Source organism: Bos grunniens, chromosome 8 (assembly GCF_055505025.1).
Source record: "Bos grunniens cultivar Pamir isolate PY7600 chromosome 8, Bosgru_T2T1.0, whole genome shotgun sequence".
Lineage (NCBI taxonomy): Eukaryota > Metazoa > Chordata > Mammalia > Artiodactyla > Bovidae > Bos > Bos grunniens.
The window spans coordinates 61,347,557-61,363,539 of NC_141172.1; the positions used below are offsets into that span (position 1 = coordinate 61,347,557).

At 45.6% G+C, this 15,983-nt stretch overlaps 1 protein-coding gene across 10 annotated transcripts in view; it reads left to right on the forward strand.

Moving 5' to 3' along the window:
* Window positions 1-15,983, forward strand: part of TMOD1 (tropomodulin 1) — a 93,424-nt gene that overhangs the window by 69,895 nt on the left and 7,546 nt on the right. For all 10 annotated transcript variants that reach the window (XM_086416008.1, XM_086416015.1, XM_086416014.1 and 7 more), the window contains 2 exons: window positions 472-615; window positions 14,253-14,397. In XM_086416008.1, coding sequence (XP_086272134.1) covers window positions 472-615; window positions 14,253-14,397 — 289 coding nt within the window. The remainder of the gene's footprint in view (window positions 1-471; window positions 616-14,252; window positions 14,398-15,983) is intronic.

Sequence of the window (15,983 nt, forward strand, 5' to 3'; positions counted from 1 at the left end):
CTAGGGGGAAAGACTCTTAGAGAAAGGGGCATTAGAATGGCCTGGAAGGATGGACAGGGTTTCAATGAGTGAAGCAGAAAGGAAGGGCATTCCAGGTGGTAGGGAAGGATGAGGAAAGGCAGAGCAGAGGGAGAGCGCTGGGTGCCAGGGGGAACTGAGAGTAGCACCAACAAGAGGGTAGCTGGAGTTGAGGCTGATCAGGGCAAGGGAACCAGGTAATAGAAGATTTGGATGCAGGTTAAGGAGCTGAAACTCTCCAGCTGGGGTTTGGAGCCACAGTAAGCCAGAGGGGAGGAGAGACACAGAATGGTGCTTGGTGAAAGAAGTTGAGATCTTCTTCCTGGTCCCTGACTGTGTCTGAGGGACTCTCACTCCCAGCAAGGCTCCCTCAGTATTTTAGGTTCTACCCACAGGGGTTCCAGCCTTGATCAGGTAATTCACGGTACCCTACCTTTTCTCCTATGGTCCAAGGCCCTTGCCGAGATGCTCAAGGTGAACAAGGTGTTGAAGACACTGAACGTGGAATCGAACTTCATTTCCGGAGCCGGGATCCTGCGCTTAGTGGAAGCACTTCCGTACAACACTTCTCTGGTGGAACTGAAGATCGATAACCAGGTGAGATGGGCAAGGGCCTCCTTGTGTCCTTCACTTGATGCTTGCACTTCTGCACTTGTTCATTTGCTGCTGTATGGACTGGACAGAGCAGATGCTGCTGCTTATGAAAGCTCCAGAGCCCAGCTTTAAAGAGACCTCCAAGGTCATCCAGTCCATACCCTCTACATGCTCACAGTTCCTTCTTCATCATTCCCACCAAGTGCTCCACCAGCTTCTGCTTGGGGACCCCTAATGATGGGAGGCTCACTTTTTATTGAGATCACCCCTTTCATTTTTAGTGAGAATATCCTTCCTTATATCCAGTAGAAGTCAGCTCCCTATAAGTCCTGTTTGTTGAGTTTAATTCTGTTCTCTGCTGCATACAGGGTATATCTGATGCACAGATCTTATAAACCACTGGAGCCTTCCTCACTAGGCAAAACAACACCATTTTTATCCATCACCCCCCTACACCACTCAGTGGGCTTTTGAATACCATCAAGGTTATTCCCTGGGCAAATTCTAGTTTGCCTTTTTCCTTACAGGGTTATCATTTCTCTATAACTTCCGTAGTTCAGTCATTTATCTTCAGGGCAACCATTTCAGTTCTAACTTTCTAAGATGATACTAATAACAGTATCATGTCTGTTGCACATGTTGAGGGTTCCCTGTGGGCCAGGCTATGTGCTGTGTACCTTATACACATCATCTCTGATCTTCCCAACTGCCCTGCAGGATGTGAGTATTATCGGTCTCAGTTTTCAGAAAACAAAACGGCTCAGAGAAGCTGAAGGCTAGCAGCTTTCTCAGGGCTGCCAAGCAGCCCTGAGAACTTTCAGAAGCAGGATTTGAATGCAGGTCTCTGACTCTGAAACCCACTCTTTTCCAGTATACCATGTCGCTTCTAGTGCTAAAATGCTTTCTTCTTTATGGTTTGATAGAGAACTTGCTTTTTTTCCCTACATGAAAATGTTTGCTGAATGGTCATATAAATGTGTGTATAGGAAAAAGATTGGATGAAATAGAACAAAATTGTGTACAGTGGTTGTCCCTGAATGAGATTATCTCTACTTTTTATCCTCATTAAAAAAATTATACAAATATATAGAAAAGTGCATAGAAGTTAAATCCACAGCTTAATGACTCATATAGGCAGGTAACCTGTGTCAAGAGGTTAAGCATCACCAGCTTCCAGAAGACTTTGGCGGTCCCTTCCCTGGTGGCTCAGATGATAAAGAATCTGCCTGCAATGTGGGATACCCAGGTTCGATCCCTGGGTTGGGCAGATCCCCTGGTGAAGAGAATGGCTACCCATTCCAGTATTCTAGCCTGGAGAATTCCATGGACAGAGGAGCCTGGTGAACTATATAGTTCATGGCGTCAAAAAGAATCGGACATGACTGAGAGACTAACACTTCTCCCAATCTTAAACCTTCACAACTCTTCACAGTTTGCTCCCTACTTACTCTTACGGCTCCATGACTTAGAGCTATTCTTTTCTCTCCCCAGGAACGTCCTCCCCTGCCCTGACCCCTTCTCTGCCTAGAGAAATCCTCCTCTTCCTTCTGGATTTGGTTGTAGTCTCTCCTTCTCCCAGTGGTTCTAGAGCCAGCCTGAACCACCTTGCTGGAGCTAACTGTACATATATCCCTTCCCAACTCCACTTGAGTGATGGCACACTGGTAGTTACTCCTAGTGAGAGTATTAACACTGTGGATGTTGGCAAACACTACAAATCCAACCTTTATTTCCCCCCCACAAGAGCCAGCATATAACTGCTTTCTCCCTTCAGCCTGCCACAGGGCCTCTGAGCCTCCCCACAGAGAGAGTTTAAGAGCTCCTTCCCTGGTTCTCCTAGCACCTTGGCTTCCTTCTGAACTTCTCAGAAGTGGGGGCTGTGTCTAAGTCATCTCCATATCCCAATACACAGTTCAGAACTTGGTCCCGCAGTGGCACTTGATAAACAGGGCTGCGCTGGATGGTTGTATATGTTGTCCACTGTACAATGAGGAGACAGGGGACAAAACCCAACTCATAATCTACTCTTTAAAACTTCATACAGGACTTTATTCATCCAGAGAAGGCACTTTTCTCTAATTCATAAAGAGAGGCCATATGAGCCTGCAGCAGCCGTGTCATGTGAACTTGCTGCATTAAATTCTTTCCATCTCTCACATGCCAGTAGCCTGCTGCTGTAGCACCCATTCCCAGCCCCCATTGCTTCCATCCTTTCTTCCATTGCTGACCCTGCTTTATTGCAGGCAGAGGGGGCAGATGAGATGGAACAAAGGCATGTAACATGCCTGGCAGTAGCCTTAGGCCAAGCCCTGGGATTGGCTACTCATGTGATACCAGGCCTACCCGGGCAGGGAGTCTCAGCTGAAACCTGATTCCTGGGACAGAATGTCGGCCAAAGATGACCCAGAGCACTGGCTTCAGGTCATTCTGGTGGCAGCTTACAGGGAGCAAGCTGCCCACTTCCCCTCCCAGTGCTTCCCCCCAAAGACAGAGCCCATGCTGACCATCACCCTCAGCCCGGCTAAACATCCATGCAAGGCTATCCACTTCCCTGAGCCTCAGTTTCCTCATTTGTAAAATGGGGATAATGAGAATCTCTACTTCTAAGGAGCTAAGAGATGAATACTATGAAGTTGTTCACTTTTATATTTACTCTGAAGGTGACCTAGGGAGTTCACACATTATTCTAAGAGTTAATGTACTGAGCAGGTACCATGTATCCATTATCTCATTTAAGGCTGGCAAAGACTTGCTGGATGGATGTCACAGCCTATCCTAGTATTGTGGATGAGGAAACTGAGGCCCAGGCAGGCTATGTAACCTGCCTGAGGTCATACAGGAAGTAAGAGAGGCAAGGTTAGAATCCAGGTCTATGTGACGCTAAAGTCCATGAACTGTGCCTGTCTGGGTTCTTGAATCTACTGTAGTTTTGTGCAGGTCTTAGTTCTTCTCAGCTGTCCCTTTCCCTTGGTGCCAGGCCAGAGCACTGGTCACCACCTGCTCCCACCTCATCCTAGGAGTGTCTCCCTTTGTTTTATCTCAGGGTTTAGTAAGTGCCTGCTGTACCCAGAGCTGTACGGGGCTCTGTGTGTGAATACTGGCTCTGTCCTCTTGAGATTCCACACTGGATGAGATGACTGACATGTGTATAGTTGATCATTCAGCCAGGTGCTCTAGCAAGCCACACACAGTGGGGTACTGTGGGGAAAATTTTCAGTCAGGAGCAGGCATCAAGGAGGGCTTCTTGGAGGAGGCGGAATTTGAGATAAACTCTAGGGTGGAAGTATGTCAGAGGGTTAAGTGGAGGCCATGGCATCCCCGGTGTAGGGAACCACATGAACAAAGAGAAGGAGAGAGGACAGCTGTAGAGTCAATTCAGAATCAACTAATGGGACCGCCTGAGGAAAGCCAGAAAGGGAGCTGAGGGGAGCCCAAAGGGCTGGGAGTGAGTAGTTCGAAGGGAAGTGGCCTGTGGGCTGTCATAAGATGGTTCCCGGCTGGATGGGAGAGGGTTGGGGGCAGGAAGAGGGCATCAGGGCTTGGAGACCAGAGGGGGCTTTGACTACCCACATTCAGGGTGCCTGTGAGGAGGTACTCCTGGGAGCCTGAGTCTAGAGACTGGACTGAGACCTGGTGGGGGAGGTGGGGGGCTGAAACAGGACTCGAGGAGGGGGCTCTGCTGGCTTAGGCTAGGGGAAGGCCATCCATACCTCTCTCAGTGCCCCGGGAGGCATGGGCTCTGGGGGCATGTGGCCAAGAGGAGGTGATGAGTGGCGCTGGATTTATTCCTCGTTCTCGTTAGTCACCGAGGTCCCCAGAGGCCACAGCTTTCTCCTCAGCCCTGCGCCCGTAACCTGTGTCAGAGTCCTCCCTTCTCCTTATTCGGCCAAGGAGACGGACTCGGGGAGTTCTGCCCAGGGTGACACAGAGCCTCACAGGCTGGTTCAGGACATGGACTCAGGATAGGACTCTGAGGCTGCTTGTTGACTCAGCCAGGCTCTCTTTTACTTCCATGCTCTTGCTGCCTGGAGTCACCCTGGTACAGTAGTGAGCCTGAGCATGGGGGGAGGGGCAGGGGTCTGACTGCCGCTGAGAGCGCTGAGACATGCCTAGTCCAGCCCCCCTTTTGCAGATGGGGAAACCAAGGATTTGAGAAGGGATGGGACATGCCCAATGTCACGAATCAAGTTAGGCTCAGAACTGGGCTGGAACTGAAGCACCCAGCTTCCAAACAGGCTGTGTTAATGAACAGACAGGAGAGACCCTCCCAGCACCCAGGAGGCAGGCAGGACACATGGGGTGCCTGCAGGCCCATCCGTCCCAAGCCAACCGTGTCCCAAGCAGCGGCTCTTTGCCCCTCTTGAGCCACTCTCCTCTCCCACAGAGCTCCCTCCAGCAGGCCCTTCCCAGGACACTTGGGGCATGGGACACTCTCCCTGCCCCTCAGCAGAGACGAGGCCTGAAAATAGGCTCCCTCTCCACATGAAGACATGTGCAAAGTCTAGGGGGATTTCACTGGGTGTCTCGCATTTCATTCCAATATTTGACAGCGAGAATGTGCTTAATATTTTGAAAAGAAGCTAAAGGAAGTGGATCATGTTTTCTTGTTTTTCCAGATTGGATTGTTTTCCTAGTGGAAATAAATTTAGAAAACAAAAGCTATGCTAGAATAGGATCCTGAAGGTTTTCACACATGGTGATACCCATTAATTTTAGATTCCATACTCAGGGCAGCTTTTTAAATGAGGCTGAATATAACTTTTGGTTTTGCAAGATATAAGGAAAACACACTCTTGAAAACCACGAGAGCAAGACCAACTGTGTTTTGTTTTGTTCCTTATAGTTTTAGCTTCTAAGCAGCAGCTCTCCGTCTGTGCATAGTTTTCGAGTCTGTAGTCTCATTTTGCATTGAAGTAATTCAGTCTGGAAGTATTCAGCCTCCTTGAGAGGACAGGCATGTGTCACTGTCCCTTCCTCTAAATGTCAATTATGTTCTTTTACTTACCTCACTCTAAGGGAAAGATGAAATGAAGTCAGTGAAAATAATAAAGAAAATCCTTTTCCTATGCAGATCAGAATAAACCAGAATAAAGATTTGTGACAGTGACCATCTCACACCATGTCAGGTCCCCACTGCAGGCTGTGTTTGGAAAAGCTAGGCAGGAGACAGACTGACCCAGGGGCTCCCTGGCTTCAAATCTCTGACATTTGAAGTCAAACAAGGGATCGAGTCCTGGCTATGTCCCAACTGTGTCATGTTCTTTCTGTGTAATGGGGGGAAGTCACTTATTGTATCCGTGCCTCAGTTTCTTTATGTGTAAAACGGGAATAATACTCATACTCGCCTAATAGGGCTATGCCTCATATATCTGACATATAGTCTTTTCTCAATCAAGGGGGGAGATGTTTCTATTGTTAATTAGGCCCAGTCAGTGGTGGAAGGGTGGGATGGGGAGGACCGACATCCGAGAGATTCTAGCTTATGCAAGGAACAACTTTTAACCACTTTCTTTTCCTCTCTTATTCCCTCTCTTCCTTTCCTACTTGAGTTTATTTTTTATTGAAGTTAACTTATACATAGTGAAGCAAATGCATCTTGAGTAGACGACTCAGTGGATTTACGAATTTATGTGTAGCTGTGTGATCACCACCAAGTTCAAGATGTGGAACACTTCAGCACCCCAGCAGGCTCCCTCAGGCCCCTTTGCCAATCAGCACCCCGCAAATGCATGAATATTTTAATTCCTGCCATCAGAGACGAGTTTTGCCTGTTCTTAAACTTTATATAAATGGAATCTTTCTGTGTCTGGCTTTTTTTGGTCAACACTGTCTGTGAGTCTATCAGTTATCTCCAGCTGTGTAACAAAGTATGCTCCCTTCCCCCCAAAAACTCAGCCACTTAAAACAACATGAACATGCATTTAGTTCACAGTTTCTGAGTCAGGAATCCAGAAGCAATTTGACTGCATAGATCTAGCCCAATCTCTAATGAGATTACAGTCAAGGCTTGACCAAGTCTGAAGGGTTGACCAATGCTAGAGGAACTGCTTCCAAGTGGCTTCTTCCATGGCTGTTGGCAGGAAGCCTCAGCTACTTGCCATGTGGACCTCTCCATAGGGCTGCTTGAGTGTCCTCATGGTATGGCAGCTAACTTCTCCCTGAGCTAGTGATCCAAGGCAGAGAAAGAAGGAAGCTAAGCCAAAAATGCCTTTTATGAGCCAACCTTGGAAGTTACAGTCACTTCTGCCATGTTCTGTCTGTTAGAAATGAGTCACTAAGCAAAGCCACCCTCAAGGGGAGAGGAATTAGGCTCTACCTTTTGAAGGGAGGAGTGTCAAAGAATTGCAGGCTTTTTTTTTTTGGCTGCATTGGGTCTTTGTTGCTGCACTCGGGCTTCTCTTTACTGTGGTGTGTGGGCTTCTCATCGCAGTGTCTTGTCTTATTGTGGACTGTGGTGTGTGGGCTTCTCATCTCAGTGTCTTCTCTTATTGTGGAGCACAGGCTGTAGAGAGCCCTGGCTCAGTAGTTGCAGTGCATGGGCTTTGTTGCTCTGCAGCATGTGGGATCTTCCCAGACCAGGGATCAAACCCATGTCCCCTGCATTGGCGGGCTAATTCTTAACCACTGGACCACTGGGGCAGTCCTGCAGGCATGTTTTAATCAGCAGAGTGAGAATCATTTCTATCCTTTTTCATTGCTGCCGTTTGACCAGAAAGGCCTTTCTAACCAGCAGAGCAACCCAAGGATAGAGCAGGCAACTCAGAGTTGTGTACTCCCATCCCCAGGGGAGTGTGTAAGTGGAACAGAACAATCTGGCAGCTGTAATAAAGGAGGAAATGTTAATATTAGCCAGGATTTGGGACTCTGAAGTTGGATTAGATAATTCCCAAGGCTCCTTTCTGTTGTTTTTTTCAAGTGTTCTCAGTTGTCCATATTTTCTGGATTAAAGAAAAGGCCAAAACTGGCCCCATGAAATGTATCAAGTGAGCTTCTCGGTGTCCATGGCACCTCTGTCCAGCTCCAGGTCACAGCTCAGTTGCACCTGAGTTGTTGGATGGTTTCATTAAGTAGTGAATCTGATCATCTTCTCCTCAGATTGATAATACATGGTCAGAGTAAAGGCTGAGGGAGCAAGAGGTGTCATACACTCCTGAAGGGCACATCAGTGTTCGTGTCCTTTGGGGAGGGCAGTCACACATTTAATTCAAAATATGCCTGTCATTTTAACCCACCAATACTATATCTCCACATCCAGCCTGAAGAATACTCCTACCTCTCCAGCAAAGCCCACTCCTGCATTGTGTATGACACGGAAAACTGGAAGCAAATGAAATTATCTGTCTCAACTAGGGCATCCCATGAAGCAGTTAGAAGGAATGAGGTAGTTCTCCATGTGCTGACCTGGAAAGATTCCAGAAAACATTAAATGAAAAAGATAAGTTACAGAACAATAAGTACAGTATGAATCCATTAAGGGAAAAAATGAAAAATAAGAAAAATCTGTCTATTTTTGTTACATATTGCATAGAAAAAAAAAATCCATAGGAACACATCCTGTTGGCCATGGTGGTTTCTTCTGTGGAAAGCGGGTAGGACGATAAATGATGTGAAGGGAGACTTTTAATTTACTCCATCTGCTTTAGTATCATTATTAGAATTGTTAATAATGAGATAATATTTACTCACAAGTGATTTAGTTTTCAAGCATGTCTGAAGTGGGGCAAAAGTTCTTCCCGACCTCCTCTCCCTGGCCCTACTGCCAGAGTCTGCTGCTCCACTTCAGTCTCCCCACAAGAGGCTCCTAAGTGTCTTATACACACTGTCAAGGTCACGTCTTAATTTGTTATGCCATCCCAAGCAAGCTAGTGATAGACTCAATGCAGGCTCTGGAGGCCTTAAAGGTCACGGAGCCTAAGCCTCCCCCAGCAACATCTAGGAGACCCTTACAGGATGCAGTCTGCCATCTCTTCACACACCTCCAGGGACGAGCAGTCCACTACCTCGCCAGCCACTGTTGATGGTTAGATGGCAATCTGCACGCCGAGCCAAGTCTCCCTTCTGAGCTCTTTCAGAGGCACTCGACTGAAGTGGGAACTAGCACAGGCTCTGGAGTACACTGTGCAAATCCTTTCTGCAACTGACTAGCTCTGTGATTGGAGGGAAATTTCTTAATATCTGCTTATCATGTCTCTTGTTTATAAGATGAAAGTTTTAAGAATACTACATATTCCATTGGTTTATAGGGAAGAGAAATTGACTTAGCTTATGTAAAGTGCTTATGCCATGCCTAGGACACAATGATCACTAGATAATAAGAGACCAGAGTTTTAGTCCTGACTCTGTCTGCAAGGCCCCCTCTCTCATCTATGAAGTGATTGATGTTCTTCTAGTCTCAGAGTCCCTGGAGAAAGGAAGGGCTTGAGAAGGTAGTAAGTAGGAAGCTTCTTAAGATGTATGCACATTTTCTATTTTAATGTAAAAATGTAGTTTGGGTCAGAGATTAACACTCCAGGCAGACAGGCTGTGATTATCTAATGTTCCCTCTGGCACACACCTGACATGTCTGCATGTATTCCAGGGCTGTCGGAGAAGGTGGTGCTGGAGCATCCTCTGAAGTCCTTCCAGCTCCAGCTTCAGCTCTAGCCTTGGCTCTCATTTAAGCAGAGGAAGCACAGCCTGGCTTCCATATACACACGGGCTCAGTTTACTCATCCCCAAGTCCAGGGCTGCTGACCTCCCAGGGATGGAGGGCAGTCGAATGGGGCAGTTTGCATCTGAGTGCTTTGTGCTCTAGACCAGGCGGCACGATGTGTCAGCTTTGCGAAGCGGCCCCTGCAGTCATTGGCAGTCCCTCCACTCGGGATACTGGTGCTTTTAAGACTAGTCCATCTTGCTTTCTAGCAGAGCTTGCCTGACAAGTGACAGCAAGGAGAGACCAGGCTTCCTGCTTAGTGGGGTGGGTGGGGGACATGCCAGTTCCTTACTGGGGTCGCAGTCTGTATCATCTGCCAGACCAAGCTGGCCAGAGCCCAGGACTGTGCTGGGTCCTTCGAGGACAGGCCTGAGCTCTTCCCAGCACTATCAGAAGCCTTGCCAGATGGGCTGGTGGAATCTTACCATCCTCCCTCTGCCCGCCCTAGTCAGCAGTTCCGGCTCTGTCTGAACCCACACAAGCTCCGGTGAACTCAGGATACCTGGAAGGAGTTCTTTATCGAGAGTCTCAACTGCAGTTCCACACTTGTCCTTTTGGATATTGGGCTGATGTATCTTCTCAGCCTCCCCAAGTTGCTGTGCACTGATCATATTCCTATTTTTTCCATTCAGTTCAATGCCTTGCCCTTGCCCTAGAGATAGGGTATTATGTGCTCCCTAAGGGCTCACGGTCTAGGTTAGCAACCATCCAACAGAATTTTGTGTTGATGGAAGTGTTCTGTATCTGCACCAATATGGAAACCTCTAGCCACTGGCTCTTGCACACTTGAATGCAACTGAGGAACTGAATTTTAAATTTTATTTAACTTTTAATTGAAGTATAGTTGCTTTACAATATTATAGTTTCAGATGTACTGTGATTCAGTATTTTTATAGATTATACTCCATTATAAGTTATTACAAGATAATGTCTATAATTCCTTATGCTCTACAAGATGTCCTTGTTGCTTATCTATTTTATATGTGGTGGTTTGTAGCTCTTAATCCCCTATCTGTATACTGCCACTCCCCACTTCTCTATCCCTGCTGGTAACCAATAGTTTGTTTTCTATATCTGTGAACCTGTTTCTATTTTTACTATATATATTCATTTGTATTTTTTTTAGATTCCATATACATTTTATTTAGTTAAATTTTTTAAAAAATCAATCAAATATGGGCAGAGAATCTGAATAGATAGTTTCCCATAGAAGACATGCAGATGACCAAGAGGTACATAAAAAGTTGCACAAAATCACTAATCATCAGGGAAATACAAACCAAACCACAATGAGCTATCACCTCACACCTGTTAGAATGGCTATTATCAAAAAGATAAGAATTAACAAGTGTTGGCAAGCATATGGAGAAAGGGAACCATTGGGCACCATTGATGGGAATTACAATTGGTGCAGCCACTATGGAAAATAGTATGGCTGTTCCTCAAAAAATTAAAAGTAGAACTATCATACGATCCAGCAATTTCACTTCTGGGTGTTTATCCAAAGAAAATGAAAACACTAATTTGAAAAGATATGTATCCCTATTCATTACACCAGTATTTACAATAGCCAAAACATGGAAACAACCAAAGTGTTTGTTGCTGGGTGAATAGATAAAGTAAATGTGGTATGTCCAATAGGATATTATTCAGTCATAAAAAGAATTAATTTTTGCCATTAGTGACAGTGTGGATGGATCTAGAGGATATTGTGTGAAGTGAATTCAGAGAAATATAGATACGATATCCTCTCATCTGTGGAATCTAAGAAAAAAAAGAGAGAACAGATTGGTGGTTGCTAGAGGCAGCGGGTAAGGGGTGGGTGAAATGGGTGAAAGATGTCAAAAGGTACAAACTTCTATTAATAAGGTGGGAGGGGGGTTCAGGATGGGGAACACATGTACACCCACGACAGATTCAAGTCAATGTATGGCAAAACCAATACAATATTGTAAAGTAAAATAAATTAATTAATTTTAAAAAAAAGAAAAAAAGTAACACATGGAGGTGTAATGTACAGCATGATGATTATAGTTAATAATACTATATTGCATATTTTAAAGTTTCTAGGCGAGTACTTTTTTTTTTTTTTTTTTTGGTTGTGTGGCTTGTGGGATCTCAGTTCCCTGATCAGGGACTGAACCTGGACCACAGCAGTGAAAATCCGGAATCCTAAACACTGGGCCACCAGGGAACTCCCAAGACTAAATCTTAAAAGTTCTCATAATAAGAAACTATGTAGGTAACTGTGTATGGGGATGGATGTTAACTAGACTTAGTGTAGTCATCACTTCACAGTGTATATAAATATCAGATCATTATACTGTATGTCTGAAACTAATGTTATATCATTAAAAAAGATTTAAAGAGCCCAGTGCAGCTGGTGACTGCTCTACTGAACAACACAGGTCTAGTGGGAGAGACAATTACAGAGGCAGGTGACCCAATAATGCAGATTGACTGGGCTGGGAGTAGAGAGGGACATAACAATGCTTGAGTGTCAAGTAGGGAAAGATGGTTTCCAGAGGTAAAGATCAGGAAGGCCTCGTCAGGGAGGGGGCATCTCCGGTAGCTATTAAAACATTGATGCTGGGAAAGAAGAAGGCAGGAGGAGAAGGGGATGTCAGAAGATGAGATAGTTGGATGGCATCACCGACTCAATAGAAATGAGTTTGAGCAAACTCTGGGAGATGGTGAAGGACAGGGAAGCCTGGTGTGCTGCAGTCTATGGGGTTGCAGAGTTGGACACAAATGAGCGACTGAACAACAACAAATTAAAGCATTACGGACACGTCAACAGGAGGGTGAGGGAGGGTAGGAGCATTCCACATGGAGGCAAGAGGACACGTGAACCTTTAGAATGGACCTCTGCCTGCATCAGGCATCGGGTACCAGACTCTCCACCCCTGGGGTAACCAGCCTGAGGAAAGATTGAGAGAGGAAAGGAAGGCGAGGACAGAACTGTGCAGGACCTGAGTGCCAGCCTGCAGAGAAGGCAGGGCTTATCCTGTATGGTTATTGAATGAACTGAGACCCTATATGTTGGGCACAGGGCATGGGGAACATAGTAATCTCTCAATAAATGGCAGCAGTTATCAGCCATGGGGAGTCATTAGTGGTGCTTCTGTGTTTGTTTGCTGCTTCTCTAGATCAATTTGGGAGTATTGCCCTCTTAGCAGTATTAAGTCTTCTGATCCATGAATATAGGATGTTTTTACATTTATTCAGGTCCTCTTTAATGTACAGTGCTGTTTTATAGTTTTCAGCATGCAGGTCTTTGTTTCTTTATTGAATTTATTCCTAAGTGTTTTAATGTTATTGTAAATGAAATGATTGCCTTAATTTCACTTTGAGGTGGTGGTTCATTGCTGGTATGTAGAAACACAGATGGGTTTTGAATACTGATCTTAAACACCCTGCAAGCTTGCTGAATGTGGTGATCAGCTCTAATAATTGCTTTTTGTGGATTCCTTAGGGTTTTCTAGATACAATACTGTGTCACCTGCAAATAGAAATAGTTTTGCTTTTTCCTTCTCTATATGGTGACTTTTCTTTCTTTTTCTTACTTAATTGTCCTTCAGACAATGTTGGTGAAAGTGGACATTTTTTGGTTTGTTCTTGTTATGAGGGGGAATGTCTTTAATCATTAAATACCATGTTAGCTTTCCTTCTGTGTCTTTTTAAACCTTTTTAAGATTATGTTTACTCTTTAATATCTTATTATACATGGTAACAGAAAACCCAATACAAAAAGAAAACAAAAACTTCCCAAGCTCATCACCATACATTTGCATATGTATGTGTGTGGGAAATACAGTTGACTTTATGTAACAAGTACAACCCATCTTGTCGCTGCTGCTGCTGCTGCTGCTGCTGCTGCTAAGTCCCTTCAGTCGTGTCCGACTCTGTGCAACCTCATAGACGGCAGCCCACCAGGCTCCCCCGTCCCTGGGATTCTCCAGGCAAGAATACTGGCGTGGGTTGCCATGTCACTAGGCTTCATCTATTCAATATTGTGTCACAGAATCTTTCCAGGCTTGGGCCCAAAGAGTCACACTGTTATTGTACAGCTGCCCATGTTCTACTGTAAAGCTTAACCATCTTTCATTTGAGAAACTGCCTCTTGATGAATGTTTGTTTCCCTTTTATTCCCACTATTATAAACTAGAAGGATGAATATCCACATCATATCCTTCCCAACACTATGTATTGTCATGTTTTCCTTTCCTTTTCATCTTTGTCAGATCATCACTATGGATCTGGGGGTAGAGAACTAGCATAATCAGAGTGAGGCTTTAGGAAGCTAACTCTGGCTGTCCCAACTTTCTGTGTGACCTTAGACAAATCCTCTTCCCTCCCTGGGCCTGTTTCTTCATTTGTAAATTGAAGAGATTTACAAATCTCTAGTCTAAAAGATGCCATCCAGCCATCTCATCCTCTGTCGTCCCCTTCTCCTCCTGCCCCCAATCCCTCCCAGCATCAGTCTTTTCCAATGAGTCAACTCTTCGCATGAGGTGGCCAAAGTACTGAAATCACCTGGGGAGTTTTAAAAACCGTGCACACCCGAGTACCGCAGCCAGTGATTTAATTAGTATGAGGGATAGCCTGGGTTGTGGGATTTTTAAATCTCCCTGAGACTAAACGATATGAAGGTCCTTCCCGCTTAGATAGTCCAAGAAGGCTGCTGTGGGGCAGCGGAAAAATTTCTTCTTGGCGTTCAGCAACCCTAGGTTTGAATCCCAGCTCATTGACTCCTGGCTGCCTGACCTTTCAACTTCTCCACAGTTCCGGCTTCCGGTTGCCCTGCTCTTGGAGTGGGCGGGGGCAGGGAAGTACTAAAATCCCAGCCCAGCGCTCGGGGTTTCTGCGAGTAGAGAAGATCTAGGTGCCGCACGAGTGAGCAAGAAGTGACTGTTTGTTTGTTTTTTCTTTCTTTTTTAAATCAAAGAGCCAGCCTCTGGGCAACAAAGTGGAAATGGAGATTGTGAGCATGTTGGAAAAAAACGCTACGCTCCTCAAATTCGGCTACCACTTCACCCAGCAGGGACCTCGGCTGCGAGCGTCCAACGCCATGATGAACAACAACGACCTTGGTGAGTGGACCTGAGCCCCCTAGCCGCCGCCTGTCATTCTTCGTACCTGTCGGAGGAGATATGGCAGGGAAAACTCCACTGCTGCTTTGCCCAAGGCAGGCCTCTTCCTGGGCCTGACTGTCGGTTTTCATCCTAATCCCATACTTTTGTTTTCCCTGTTTGCGTCTTGCTTCCCCCCGGAACCTTCCCCAGACTGCCAGAGCCCTGCCTGCAGACGCCGCCGAGGCCAGGCCCTCCTCCCCAAAGGTAGCTCAACTCAGCACAGGAGTGGGCCCAGAGCGCACCCTCAGCTTGTTAGCCTAGTGAGTGAAACGTAGGAGGCACAAAGCCAACACTGAGTCTCTTCCTCTTCTGAATACCTTTTTTGGAGCCCAGTTCAGTTCAGTTGCTCAGTCGTGTCCGAGCCCAGAATCCTCTCCAAATCATACAGTCTGGCCCAAGCCCCAGATCCCAAAGCCATCAATCAGCCTTACTACCCACACCTGAAGCCTGGGGGATTTGATATTGCTTTTAAAGTAAAGGTTGAAAATGTTGACTTCATAGTAAAGTATAACAGGTTACATTCATTTAATCTCAGTTACAGGCATAGTTTGTATTTTTTCCTAAAAAAATAAAAAAGAAAATGTCACAATCTTTCTTAGCAAATACTGAATAGAAATACAAGTCAGTTGAACAAAAAGAGAGACCAATCACCGACTTAGTTCCAGATGCTAATTGTTCTCAAGCTGTGTGGGTAGTTGTTTCTCCTGTGTTTTCCTGCTGCCTGCTTGAAGAACTTGATAGTGTCCAAAGAGGAGTATGTTTGATGAGGCTATAGGAAAATAAGAGGGGGGGGGGGAACAAAACAAGAAAAGGAGTGGGCCTGTTAACTTAATTGATCATTATATTCAACTGTGAGTTACCTAGACTCAAAGGCAGAAGGAAGACAAAGCAAGTTATACTATTCTTAGAAGGAAACAATGCATTTTTTAAAAAGAAGAAAGCTTCTTTCTGAGATTGAATTATGAGCTAACTGTGTTTTTAAAGGATGATGTGTTCAGTGAGTTTTTGATAAAATTTGAACCTGCTCTAAATGTGTTTCTTTTTGCTTAGTTTTTGTTTCTGACACTCAGTAAAATGCAAGGAGCTTAACGCTAAAGCACATCTCAGAGTTCAGGTGTGTCACTTCCTGGTGATGAATCCGAAGCTAGGTTAATACACGGAAGGCCTAGAAGAATGGGGGTGAGTGTGTAGGTGTGTATGCACGAGGCAGGTACTCACAGAGCCACTGCTGCTGCCAAGTCGCTTCAGTCGTGTCCGACTCTGTGCGACCCCATGGACTGCAGCCTACCAGGCTTCTCCGTCCATGGGATTCTCCAGACAAGAACACTGGAGTGGGTTGCCATTTCCTTCTCCAATGCATGAAAGTGGAAAGTGAAAGTGAAGTCGCTCAGTCGTGTCCGACTTTTAGCGACTCCATAAACTGCAGCCTACCAGGCTCCTGCGTCCATGGAATTTTCCAGGCAAGAGTACTGGAGTGGGGTGCCATTGCCTTCTCCCTAGAGAGCCACAGAGCTACTCAATTCAACAAACATTTGTCAAAGACC